This window comes from Plectropomus leopardus, chromosome 24 (genome assembly GCF_008729295.1).
Source record: "Plectropomus leopardus isolate mb chromosome 24, YSFRI_Pleo_2.0, whole genome shotgun sequence".
NCBI classification, from domain to species: Eukaryota; Metazoa; Chordata; class Actinopteri; order Perciformes; family Serranidae; genus Plectropomus; species Plectropomus leopardus.
Window position 1 is genome coordinate 755963 of NC_056486.1, and position 14616 is coordinate 770578.

Genomic DNA, 14616 nt, shown 5'->3' on the forward strand with positions numbered 1-14616 from the left:
AAAGTAAATTTCCAAACAGTACAAAAGTACAGCTGCACCAATTAGTTGATGAATCATTCAGTCGATTGACTGAAAATTAATTTCCATCTGTTTTGATAAACATTAAGTTTCTTTTCCATGTTTATTTTTTAAAGTGAGTTTTTGGGTTTGCCTTTTCTTTTTTTATATATTATAAGTGGGGGTTTTTTTTCGTTTTTTTTTTTAAACATCTTCTATTTTATCTGCTAATATTTTGGAGTTTTTGAATTGTTTTTCGAATCTTAATTTTTTAAATTTAATTTAATTTTTAATTTTTTTCTTTTTTTAAATGATTTACAGTTTTTCAGATATATTTTTATTCTGTTTTTTATATATAGTTTTGAGGTTTTTAATATTTTGACGTATTTATTTTGTAATATTTTGAGGGTTTGGGGAGTATTTTTTAATTTCAATTTACTTTTGATTTTTTTCTGTTTTTTTATATAAAGTTTGAGTTAATTGTTTTTGTTTGTTTTGTTTTCGTGATCTTTCTGCATTTAGTTAGTTTTTCTTCAGTAACATTTTCAGTACAGGACTTTTAGTTGTAACAGTGTGTTGTCACTTTGAGGTATTAGTACTTTGACTTAAGCTAGTGAACTGAATAATTCTTCTAGCACTGCAAGAAGCATCATATTTCATGGTTTTATTACACAAAAAGTTCAGCTTTTTTTTTGAAGAATTGCTTTGGAAACTAATTACTATAAAGAGGAAGTTTTTTCTAAATGACACCGTATCTAAGGACAAATACCTTCCAAAGAGGAACTTTGCCAGATGAAGTAATACTTTTTTTTTCATACTGACACTAAATTTGGCAATTCAGTGGAGGGGGCTTCACAGATTTGAGCAACATGAGAAGAAGCATCCGACCGTGAACTTGGCGGTAGGCTGAACTCACCGTCTCGTTGGTCCTGATGGGGTTCAGGAAGGAGGCGTTGTCCCCGTTGCCGATTTCGGACAGGATGAAGGGCAGGAAGCTGCTGTTTCGATTCAGCTGCGCGTCCATGAAATACTCAAAGTTAAACAAGTGCGCGACGATGTGCACAGCTGCAAGAGAAAAGAGACAAACATTATCAAAAAGTGTCTTTAACCCTTTAAGGTCCGCTTTAATATCACACACATTCACATTGCTCTGCACACAAAAAAGCACTTTTCAAAATTAAATGTTATACATCAATATGATTTTCTACTTTAACTGAGTTCTAATCAGTCCTAATCAGAAATATCAACATTTATTAATTTTTGGAATTGAATCCCTTTAAATGGCAGGTTTTTGTCATGATGCCACTATGTTTTTAAAATGAAATAATAAATAAATAAATATTTTCAATGTAGTACATGCAAAATAGATTTTTTTATGATGATCCAGCCTGGGATATGTTAATGATTAGCAGCAATATTGATTTTTATGTGCAGTGTCAAATATTCACACACAACATGCACTTTTCATAATCAGGCTATTAAAAAAAAAATAAATAAAAACATTAATTAGATTTACTACTTTTATTGTCTTAATTTTTTAGCCGACATCAGTCCTAATCATAAATATGAAAATATATGTATTTTTTTTTAGAATTCCAACCCTTTAAATGGCATTTTTTTTTATCATGATGCCACTATGGTTGTGGATTAAAAAAATATATTATTATTTTTAATATACATGCTAAATAGATATGTCAATGATTGGCAGCTGCATTACTTGTATGTATGGAAATAGCATGTATATTCTCCATATGCAAGATATGGTCAAAATGACCTCATCAGGTGGAAAATAGTTAAAATGACAATTTTCGAGGCACAAGCCCAGAATGACACCCAGAAATAATACTAAATAATAATAAAAAGTCATGTTTTTCTGCTTTGATGGCTGTGGGATCAAAAATGTCAGTTTGAATGGGTTTCAATGGAGCATTTTTTGACCTTAACAGTCTGAATGTAACTATTTAGTTTCCACAGTGTATTTTAGACTTATAAGAGAGCTGAGTGGACTGGTTACTCTCAATTACACAATCTGGACTACATTTTGGACATATGCATGAACGCAGCCAAAATTATTAAAAAATGAAAAATGCACCAAACAGTCTCTAAGGGTTAAATTTTCATATGTTTCCAAAGTAAGTGTTGCAGGTTACAGATATAATAGAAAATATACAGCTATGTACGTCTTAAATTGCTTTTTTTTTTAAAAAAACAAAACAAAAAAAAACCAAACTTAAAATGAACATATTATAATGTAATTGAAATAATTTGGCATTATTTTGTGACTTTGAGACAGAAATTCATGCTCTTTACTCCCACTTATGTCCTCTGCAGAAACAGTACCTGTGTGGAAGGCGATCATGTACGCCACCAGCTTATGAAAAGTGATGTTTCGATCCAGCTGACGTGCTGCTGTGCGGCTGCAGCACTGAACACAGACAAACAGACAAATGCATCAATCTCAGAATAATCCAGAAACTTGAGAATAAATAAACCTAAACAACAAAAACAAACTGTGTCGACAGATGAAATGAGTACTCATACAAATTAGTTCCCTTATAATATATCGTCTTAATTTTATTATGAATTGTTGAATGCTGTTTGGCAAAGTTGGGACCACGTCATTTTCTTGCAAGTCATGAGTCTGGTCCCAAGTCCTAAACTTTGAGCTCCGAGCCTTAAACAAGTCATAAATATAATGATAATTTAACAACAGAGTGTTAATAAATACTTCCTCGTCGGGTCACGTGACCGGCGTCGCTGTGCTCACCTGGATGGAGCCGCGGAGGAAGGACAGCAGGTTTCTGCAGACGGGCAGCAGGATGAGCATGCAGTTGAAGTTGAGGCAGGCGGCCGGAGCTCGGGCCCACGACAGAGCTTGCTGAAGTGTCAGAGAGAGGGTCTGGTTACTCCAAAATGTAATCAGATTACTTTATGATGACTGTTTTTGAACTGTATAGTGAGAATACATTTAACAAATTGACAGTTTGTCTTGATAAATAGCTTGTTTTCCCATGCTTTGTCCAGATAATGAGCCAGTCCAAATGTTTTATACATAAAAAACCACCCTGTAACACCTGCAACCGAAATAAACCACACTCAGAATAGATTTCCCATAAATGCAAAAGCAGCTGCTGACTGCAAGCACAATTTCCTGTGAATGTCCAGGAAAAGACATCAATACGAAATCCAGAAAAGACAGCTATAATATTTCAAGAAAAGACGTCTATATGACGTCCAGAAAGTAAAGACATCTATAATACGCCCAGCAAAGACATCTATACTATGTTCAGAAAAATAGACATCTATAATATGTCCAGAAAAGACATTAATTGGATGTCCAGAAAAGACATGTATGTATGTATTTATCTTTCATGAATGTAAAGTTGAAACTTGAATATTGCTCCTCACCACATATTTGATGCAATTTGGTTAAAAACGTGCACAAACTGGACAGATTGTTTCACTTCTGCTGTCGTGCGTGCAGCTGTGTGGTGTCAACTCTCGCTGTGTAGTGAGGCCAGCTGTGACCGCAGAGCAAACTTTAACCCTTTAACACGTCAGAGCTGCTTCCTCCTACTGGAGGTGTGGAGGGACGCTGGTGGAGATAAGGCACGATTAGAGCAGGCGTGGAGCTGTTTGGCTGCTCTGAGCTGAGCTGTGAGGTGTTCAGGACGTGTTGAACGCTTTCTTACTGGAAGATAAATGAGTCACCTGCTGGAACTTAACTTGTTTTTCTGTGACGTCCCAGATGACTTAAAACCAGCATAATTAAACTTTAAAAAGTTTGATTTCTTTGATAATTTTGTAAAAATTGGGGAAAAAATGGGGGGAAAAATCAGTCATGTTAAAAAAAAAGTAGGGCTAAGGGTCTTTTCTTTGTGCATCTGAGGAAATAGTGACTCAGGGAATATGCATGAATTGTTTTTTCTACATGACATGTTTAAGGACTGTTGGACATTTAGAAATCTAACCCAAGTTTATGTTCTTACAGTTGCTAGGCAGATGTAATTTTGGGGTCTGGAAGACATGGTTTCTTTGGCAATCACCAAAAGTTTCAAAGATAAAAAAAAAAAATTAGCAAACAATTTTAGAGAAAAAAAATTAAAAGTTTTTAAAAATTAAAATCTCCAAGTTTTTTTTAAATAAAAAATGCCAAGAATCTTTAAAGAAAAAATTGCCAAAAAGTTATAGAGAAAAAAAAATAGCCGCAAAGTTTTAAAGAAAAAATTAATTAATTTAAAAAATCTCCAAAATGTTGTTTTAGAAAAGCCAAGAATTTTTAAAGAAGCAAAACCCCACCTCAAAAAAGCCAAAATGTTTTTTTTTAAAATTCCCCAGAGTTTTTACAGAAAAAAAAAATCACCAGAATCACCAGAAAGAAGCACTAATTTAAAAAAACGTTGTTTCCATGCTGCTAAAAAAATACTGAAATTAACCCTTTAGTTATGCTTGGTCCTGCTGCAGGATGTGCAGAATAAGAAAAGAGAAGAAGAGTTGGAGGGCTGCAGTGTCTGTATGCAAAGCAGTTTGATGATGATAATCTCAAAAATTTCTCGGACAACACCCACAGAAGTTTGAGGAAGTGAAAAGAGTTGGTCCTGTTTTTAGAAGAATAAATTTTTTCATCTAACTTTCATGATATTTTGATGAGTTAGTTGTCTGAATGAAGTATGCAATGACTCAGATGCACAGTGCTTTAAGAAACAGGACCCAGACTGAGCTGACAAAGATGCCACCTAATGAATCAAAGTTTGACATTTTTGAGAGGTAATTCATAGATTTGAATAATAAAAAAAACTCTTCATGTATGAATCAGACTCACCCCGAGCAGCTCTCTGGTGTAAAACCATCTCTGCTCCAGGAAGCGCATGTAGAAATGGACAAACAGGAACGCATTGATCCCCAGCCATACCAGCTGTAACACACATGCAAACACACAGCATGTTAAATCACAGTTTCACTCCAATAAGTCCAAATAATAACTTTGAATTTTTCTGAGATTTTGGGGACAGTGCTATGAAAAGTGATTTTTTTTAACCAAGACAGTCCTGTTTTTTTGTTTGATTTACAAAACAAGCAGAGATTAAAGAAAAATTGTTCTCCTTTATCTTCATCATTTCGCAGCCACTAAAACAAATTTTTTTCTGAATAAAATACAGTTTAAATGTTGATTTAAATCCATAGTTTTCTATCACAGAATTATTCATCAATATTTTACATCTAATCAGACATTCTTTGCTAATTTTGGGTAAAAAAAAAAAAAAAAAAAGTAGGTCTGCTTCAATCACATTTTATATAAACTGTGCTACTCCAAAATATCCTCAGCTTTTCATAATCAAAATCAACATGCACTTACTTTTTTTTTAAAGTATACAGATTTCACAGATAGTAAATGCAGGTGATGACAGGAAAAAAATGAAATCTACTCACAATAACAAAGATGGAGAGTCCCTCGTTGGCAACCAAGTTCCCCATGTTGAAAAGCCTCTGCAGTGTGTGTGTGTGTGTTTGTGTGTGTGAGTGTGATATTAGAGAAGGAAGCAGGAAACAGTGAAGGAGGAGAGTAAAGAGGTCCAGCAGGCTGTTTACTCATTTTATAACCTTTGTTAGGTGCAAATAAGGAAGTGGGCCGTTACGTTTTTTTTCACAGTCGTTTTCTGGTCATTATTTCCCCATAAATAAACATGTACGTGCTAAAAGGTTCCTTATCGAGCCATCTCTGAAACATTCAAGCAAAACATGTTCAAACACTGAAGAGAAGAAGTATTACAGTGAGTCGGACTTGATATAAAAGAGTTAAGGGCGTCACGTTTGCATGCAGATATGATTTAAGATTGCATTTTTAAAAATGGATTCTCTTGCAGGTAGCTTTAGACAACAATTAATTTTTAAAAAATTATTAATAAAAAACACCCCAAACTCAAAATTATGAAAATGACCCCCCCCAAAACCCTCAAATATATAAAAAGGGAAAAAAAATACCACGAAACTCAAATTTATTTAAACAAACCCTCCCTCAACTCAAAATTACATTAAAAACATAGAAAAACCCCTTCAAAATTATTTTAAAACCACGCCATTTAAATATTATTTTAATAAAAGGAAAGTAACACATCTGGAAAAAAAAACCTCAAGAAAAACCCACCACCCAAAAGAAACTCAAAATAATGAAAAAATATTTTTCTAAAAACCACCCCACACTCAAACAGCTGTCCATGTTAATGTCATGATGAGATAAGAAAATTCTTTTTTTTTCCTACATGTTGTAGGCGTCCTTCTGTTCTGCTGCTGATTCAGACGCGGCTTCAGGTGTTTTTTTTTTATCTCTACGGTTAGCTTGAAACAGGAAGCATGTGGCAACTAATATTCTGTTTTACTTCACATTTAGAAATCTGCTACTTCCTCTGCATCAAACTCACGATGTCACCATCGCCGATCGAGTTCCTCCTGAACGGTCACCTGCTCCGAGTGTTCGCACATGCAGGACTCTAAACAGACACATTTACAGAATTATTCAGGGGAATTCATTCATCTTTTGGTTGATTTTTTTCAGTTATCAGTGGTTATGAGTATCCAAAATGTGTGTTAGAAGAGGCCCTGTCACTATTAGGTTCAGAGGGTATTATGACAGGAACAATGGAGGAATGAGTCCACATCAAGCCAGAATCAGGAGTAGTGAATGAGTAAAACAAACACAGGACTTTCACCCTGAGGAGAAGATTGTGTCCCACCCAGTCACAAGAAAACATTTGCATTGTACGTTTCTGCAAAACACGTATTTGAAGTTACATTTGTACATTATTACGTAGCTGATATGTTCAACTTTACATTTCAGCAACGCCATGATTAATGTGTTTTGGTACAAAAACCATTTGATTATGGTTAGGAAAAGATCATGCTTTACAATCAGGAATATGTAATTAAAGTATTTAAAGTAAAAGTACCCATTGCAGAAACATCTTTAAAAACAGGCAAAGCACCCCCAAATGTATTAAAGAGTTGAAAGAAACAATCCAAAAACCCAAAATAGTGATAAGAAGCTTAATCAGAATGAAAAGAAAACACCCAAAAATTCAAAAATTCAAAAAAAAGAACCCCAGCCCCTTCTAAAAAACCTCAAAATGATAAAAAAGAAAAAAAAGTCTTTAAAACTCAAAAGTATAAAAACATAGAAAAGACATGCGCCACTATTATAAGGTAACAGAGACAGTTTGCTTTTATTTAATTTACTCTGATTACTAGTATATCCAAGATCAGAGGTCCATAACCTATTTTTTACATCTCTTTAGTTATAGTTTTGTGAAAGAACAACACGAGTTTTCAAACACAAGTGTTTCACTCATAGTGCATACATTGACTAAATAAACCTGTGTGTGTGTGTGTGTGTGTGTGTGTGTGTGTGTGTGTGTGTGTGTGGGTGTGTGTGTGTTTGTTTTTTACTTTAAGTCTAAACAAAGTGGCATCATGAAAAAACCCTGGCATTTAAAGGGTTAAAATTCTAAAAAAAATAATGAATATTTGATATTAATGATTAGGAATTATGTTGGTTAAAACAATAACTCAAACAAAGTAGAAAATCATATTAATGTATAATATTTTTTTGAAAGCTCATTTTGTGCGCAGAGCGATTCGAGCGTGTGTGATATAAAATCAGGCCCTAAAGGGTTAAATGTCGTGTTTTGGTGACTGCAGCGCTGATGCTTTCAGCACAATTACATGAGTGAAAATCTCACTTTGATTCTGGATTATTGTCCATCAGATCACTACTGAGTGTCTACGGGGATTTAACCCCAGCGATTACATCACACCAATTGAGGTTAAAACAGCGAGCATTATGGGACATGTACCTGAAGCCCTCTGCTGGAGAAAGGGAAAACCTCTCATCTAGTGAGACATCTGTCTGCGGCTCAGGGACAACCTTTATCTGTTGCTTTGTTTCTGCAGCATGTTCACTTATGAAGTTATAAAGTCTGCCACGCAGTCAGGACAGACTCAACTACAGAGGACACAACGGTTAGAGTCTGCTCATGCAACAAAATGTGAAACACTGATGTTGTCTTACTGCCACCTAGCAGGAGAACACACAGAGGTGACGGTGCAGTGTTTGAGCTCTGTTTAAAATGCATTTGTTGTGAATTATTCAGCTTCATTGTGAAATATGATGAGAGACAAACAGAACGATCAGGGTCCTCTGTACATACTGTCATCAAGTTATTATTATTTTCATTTTATTTTACTGCAATGTAACACTTTTACCTGCAACATTTCATTCAGACTGACAGGTATACCAACCACCAAGACATAAAACGACATAAAACACACACAAAAAAACCCCAAAGAGACACAACCAAAACACAAACACACCATAAAGAGAAACAAAATGACCACAAAGAGACACAAAATATACTTTAAAAAGACACAAAACAACCAAAAAAGGCACAAACATATCTCAAAGAGACACAAAACGACCACAAAAAGACAAAAAATATCCCCGAAAAAGAGAAAAAACACCAAAAAGACAAATTTACCTTAAAGAGACACAAAACAACCAAAAAACCCTCACAAATATACGTTAAAGAGACACAAAATCACCAAAAACAACAAACAAAACCACAAAAAGAAAACAGCACTAAGAGACACAGTACAAAGACAGGGAAAAGACGTAAGTCAGCAAACAGTCTGTGCTTGTTGCTGCCGAATAGGAGAGGTGGTGGGGCCCTTTGTGCATGTGAGCCCAGGGGCCAAATTTCCCTTGATTGGCTCCTGAACACTCATAATGAAAAGAGCCAAAATGTGAAAATCTATGATGATGTAGATGCTGCTTTTCAAGAAAAAACAAGTTTATGTTGGATGCAAATATAAACCCGTGTGTGTGTGTGTGTGTGTGTGTGTGTGTGTGTGTGTGTGTGTGTGTGTGTGTGTGTGTGTGTGTGTAATGATGCGTTTTGTCTGAGTGTGTCAGTGTGTGGTATCGAACGAGCACACAGATGGTTGTGTCGGCGAGTGGGGAAAATACATAATTCAGACCGAACAAGGTTGAAGTTTAATTGCAGAGTGACAAACATGAGATGTGACAGAATGAGTCCAATCCTGCACACACACACACACACACACACACACACACACACACACACCATACAGATGTGCCGCTGAAAAGACTGATGAAAACATGCATTTTTCAACTTACTGACTTACATTTTTATTAATTTATAGAAAGGCAGATCCTGTCACTGGTGGTCTGAAGGTAAGAAAAACCCATACAAAATAATTCTGGATAAATGGATTAAATAGAAATCATTATCAAGTGTGATGCAGCAGGCAGCAGGGACGTTTCTAGGATCTGAGGTCATTGGGCGCTGAGGTCTAACCTCTGCAGAAAAATAAAAAGGCAATTTTTTTTTTTAAAGTTTGGATGGCATATTTTCCTTTAAAATATTTTAGCAATTTTCTTTTTTCTCTTTTTGGTGATTTTTTGGGATTTTTTTTATTTTTTAAACTTGGCAATTTTTCTTTATTTAAGAAGTTTTCTGTGATATTTTTTTGTTACAGATTAGATTTAAAGATAAATTGTTTATTTTCTTTTTCTTAAATCATTTTTTGTTGATTTCGTTTTCTTTAAAAAATGTCGGCAGTTTTAAAGAAAACATGCCTTCCAGACCTGCGCTTCTGCCAAATAAAAATCGATCCTCTGGAAGGAAACGGTTCTTTCAAGACAAAGTGCAGCTGGTTTGATGTTCAAATTGTTCAGCGGCTATGGAAATCAGAAGCCACTCAGCAGTGAAGCAAGCACCTTTTGCAAACTGTCAGGAGTCAACGGGGTGAAGCTCTGCAGCATATTGAAGCGCGGCACCGGGGGTGAAGGTTAAGGCAACACTCACATGGTGTGTAATTTAGACGAAAGGCCTTCTGCTGATTTTTCCTCCTAATCTCGGGGAAGGGGGATTAGATTTAATCTGTTGCATAGTGACTGTGACATCACCACCGACCCATTTCACAATGCATAATCACAAAGTGCTGCAGCGGTCTGTGGTCTCTGAGCTGCGTGTCTTAGCTGCAGACGACGCTGCAGCCGAGACCTCTACGCCTCTCAAACACAGCCGGGGAGGAAAGTTTTCTGACTGACTGTCACCTCCATCCGAAATATCACTTAAAGTTAGTTTCATATGTAACCTTTTTATTCAGTTTCTAAAAAATATTTTGACATTTTCTATCTTGACTTATGGAACCATGTCTACTTAATTTATTTATATTTTTCTTACATCATGCAACTTTAAGTTTTTGTAACGAGGACAAACGCATGAAACACTGCTTCATATGTAAAATAAAAAGTAGTTGCAATGAATACAGGTTTGTCGGAAAGCGGTAAAATTACATTTCCATTTCAATTTCTTTATTTTGGACTCCAACATTGGGAACACAGCACTGTGGCACTGTAAACAATGGAAGGTTTGGACCCAGAAATAGTTTTTAGAAAGGGTGTTACGTCAGACGTAAAGACCGGTTACGTTTACAGAGGCTATTGACTCTTAAACAACCCTCTGAATTAACTGAAATGCTTGTAGAACCTGAATGAAAAATTCTTGTAAACCATTTTTATAAGTGGTAAAGACAGCAAACATTTACCACACAAATTATTCTTCATCTGAAAAACTTAAAACATGGACTTGAGGTATGTAAGCAAGACTTTTCTACGATTGCAATGCACTTATCGACATCGGGAAAAGTTTCGTGGGTCTTCCACTTAATGCAACAGATTGCAAGAGGATCCCCACCAACGGCGTACGCTGAGTGGCCAGTCAGACCAGAGGGGAGAATCGAAAGTGGCGGATGAAGAGAGAGAGTAGAGCTGGCATCAGGGTGAGGCTGACCTGACTTGGACCGAGTGCTGTTCCTCTACCAAGCCTTCTTCTGGCTAATGTCCAATCACAGGACAATTAAGTGGATGAGATGTGACTGAGGCTAACTCAGCGACGGGAAATCAGAGACTGATCTGCGTACATCTTCACAGAGATATGGTTAACCCCTAACATCCCAGATCAAGCTGTTGCACTCGATGCGTGGACCTTGTTCAGAGCCGACAGGACACAGGACTCTGGAGCAAATTCAAAAAAATGCACTGCAGGATTTGTATGACGGCATCAGCAGCAACCGGATGGAATTGTCTTAGTAGCTCCTGATCATCAGTTGGAGGAGGGTCACCTCCAGATTGGGCGATGAGACCGTGATCAACATGGATCTCAGTTCCAGGCTGGAGGAGGCTCATAAACAGCTGAAACAGACTCATAGTCAGCTGAGCACAAAGGCTCCTGATGCTATCGAGTTTGTACCCTACACCACAGAGTCTGATACACCTGCAGCTGTGAGTGCCATGAGTGTTGAGAGCTTGCATGATGTCGAGTTGGTATCCTCCACCAAAGAGCCTGAAGCACCTGCAGCAGTGAGTACAGTAAGTGTTGAGAGCCTGGGTGGGGAAGAAGCTTGTAAACACCTAAAACAGACTCTAAGTCAGGTAAATACAAAGGCCCCCGATGGTTTCGAGTTTTTACCATTCACCTTTAGAGCCTGAAGCACCTGCTGCAGCGACTACAGAGTGTTTGAGCCTCGGTGGGGTCACAACTCATTGAGATGACCAAGAGGACCTCCTCGTTGAAAACGTGCCTATCAGAGCAGAAGAAGACAAAGTGCTTTGCCTCAAGGTTAGCCAGTTACAGAAAGTCATGGAAGACAAAGTCGAAAAGATAAGGAGCCAGAGATCAAGGATTGCCCAGCTTGAGTCTGTTGTGAGGTTTACCGAGAAGCAACTTAAGATCCAACATGAAGAAGCAGCAAAAGTCCTGGAGGGTAAGGACAAAGAATGGATGGAGAGGTTTCAGGAGCTCCAGAACAGGAACCTGGGAGAGAGCAACTGGTGGAGGAGTAAATGTTCAGTCAGGATGTGCCGCTGGTTGTGTGGACATCCAGAGGAGTAGGAGGACTGTGGTTCACCCAACTGTCCGTGGAGAGGAGGACACCCCTTGAATTGCCTCTCCTGGGGTTCCTTTCCATTTTGGCTCATGGGTAGTTTTCCCCGTTTAAAGCAATGTATTCTCATAGAACAGGTCGTAGACAGTCTGTCTGTCCATCTGTCTTTCCGTCTCTCTATCTGTCTGTCTGTCTCTCTATCTATCTGTCTGTCTCTATCTGTCTGTCTGTACGTCTCTTTGTCCGTCTATCTGTCCGTCTGTCTGTCTGTCTGCCATTCTGTATGTTTGTCTGTCTGTCCATCTGTCCCTCTGTCTGTCTGTCTGTCTATCTGTCAATCTGTCCATCTGTCTTATTTGACTTTATTACAGCATTTTAATTTGACAAAAAAATTTACAAAGCAGTGCTTTAAAATGTTATTTAGCTTTGTTTAAACACTTTAATTTAATTTGATCAAAGCAGTGCTTTATTTAACATTATTAAAAGTCCTTTATGTAACATTATTAAAAGTGCTTTATTTAGCATTAACAAAACAAACAAAACAGTTCTTTATTTAACTTTATTATAGCAGTACTTTTGAAAAAAAACATACTTCAACAGTACTTTACAATAATAGTTTTTTTTATTGACATACAGTGCTTTAACTTTATTATAGTACTTTTAGTACTTTTTTTAAAAACTTTATTCTAAGAGTACTTAATTTAACTCACCAACTTAACAGAACTAAATTTAACAGTGAAAATCTGTTATAATTCAACTGAAAAACTGTTGTAATTACAACATTTTTAACTCTCAAGGTTAATTAATAATCAATTAAAACATTAGAAAATGATAATTATATTTCTTCAATTTAAAGTAGCTATTGGCAGGTAAAAAAATCATTTTTTGTCAATGGTGTTACATTTATACAAAAAATGCTACTCATATTTTAGAGGTAACTTCAATAGTAAAGTTTTAATTTTAAGGATTTAATGTTTTGTTTTTAAATTTGTAGGCTACATATTATCAGTAAAGCATAACATATGCATTTGTAAAATGTAATCCGTTTTCTTTCTGTAAACAACTACAGTAATCTGTAAATTCTACAGAGAAATATAATTATTTAAACATATGCTTACTTTAAAATTAACAGTTTTGTTTAGGCCAGTGCTGTAAAAAAATGACTATAAATTAAACATAGTTTTATTGTTTTTCTGTTTAGTTTTATGATTTTACAGCACTTCCCTGTTAATTTTACAGACATTTTTTAAGACACAGAAAAGGCCAAAGTCTGCCTCCATATCTGGTAGATGTAACAACAGGTTTACATTACAACCACAAGTGTTTTAATATGTAACTCTTCCATAACTGCCATGTTCATGTTTCAGCTGGTGGAAAAAATGTTAAACACACGAGCGCTCCCCCTCCTCCTCCTTCACATCAGCCTACATATCGCTGCCTTGTCACCTCCATGGCTGCATCCCGGGATCTGTTTGATGAATCATTCAGAGGACGATGCTTTCTGGCTAATTTGAGTCATGCGTCGTGGCTCTGAGGCCCTGAGCAGTCACGCTGTTCTCATTGGTTAAACATCAGTGAGGGGGGACAGGGAATAAACACAGCAACATGCACTCCAGGCCTCCCGACAAACAAGCTGCTCTGGAGGATAATCAGATTATTTTGGTCTCTGTGGGGCAAAGCTAATAGTGATCTGAGCTGACTGCTCTTTCACACTTACTGTGAGGCATGACATGCTGCTGCAGGATCCAGGGTTTCCTAAAAAGGCTCAGGCTTAGGGCACAGCATGTAAACATTTATCCAAAAACAATTGCAGTGTCATAGTCACGATGATAGTCTTTTGCATTGGTGCCATTTGACTGCAAATGTTTTTTACCTAGACGTCGCTGTGTTTCCTGCCAGGAGAGTGTCACCAAAAACAGTGAGACATCACTTTTAAAAAGTCAAAGTATAGCATGTCCAAAAAATTCTAAGAAGTCATAGTATTGTGTTATATTGTGGGAAAAATTTTGTGTCTGTCATCCTAAAGTCTGCAAAATGTCCTAAAATCTGCAAAATGTGCTAAAATCCTAGAAACGTCCTAAAATCTGCTAAACCTCCTAAAATCCACCAAACATCCTAAAATCCTAGAAAAGTCCTAAAATTCTAGAGATATCTTAAAATCCTGGTAAAATCCTACAAATTTACTAAAATTCTAGAAATGTTCTGAAATCCTAGAAAAATCTGAAACTCCTCGAAATATCCGAAAATCCATTTAACTTCCTAATCCTATATGCCCTAAAATTCTAGAAACATACTAAAATCTAAGAAATGTCTTAAAATCTTAGAAACTTGCTAAAATTCTAGAAACATTCTAAAATCCGCAAAATGTCCTAAAATCTTAGAAATATCCCAACATTTTAGAAGTGCCCTGAAATCCTAGAAAAATCTTAAAATCCTATATATGTACCAAAATCTAAAACGCCCTAATATTTGCTAAATGTGCTAAAATCCTAGTAACACTTCTTAAAAATACCCTAAAATCCTAGAAATCTTCTTAAACCTTGGAAATGTGCTAATATCCTACAAAGCTCCTAAAATCCTAAAAACATGATAAAATTCTAGAAATGTCCTATAATCTCAGAAGTGCCAAACCAAAAATGTATGGCGCTAATGGCCTCC

The 14616-nt window shown here is 36.3% G+C and overlaps 1 protein-coding gene across 1 annotated transcript; it reads right to left on the reverse strand.

The window, feature by feature from the left end:
• Positions 1-470: 470 nt before the first annotated feature.
• Positions 471-5586, reverse strand: LOC121962953 (cytochrome b-245 heavy chain-like). The gene is made up of 5 exons (XM_042513297.1): positions 5428-5586; positions 4820-4912; positions 2765-2875; positions 2338-2422; positions 471-1062 (listed from the first exon to the last, which is right to left on the reverse strand). The coding sequence occupies exons 1-5, from the start codon at positions 5470-5472 to the stop codon at positions 821-823; spliced, it is 576 nt and encodes a 191-aa protein (XP_042369231.1). The 5' UTR covers positions 5473-5586; the 3' UTR covers positions 471-820.
• Positions 5587-14616: the final 9030 nt, after the last annotated feature.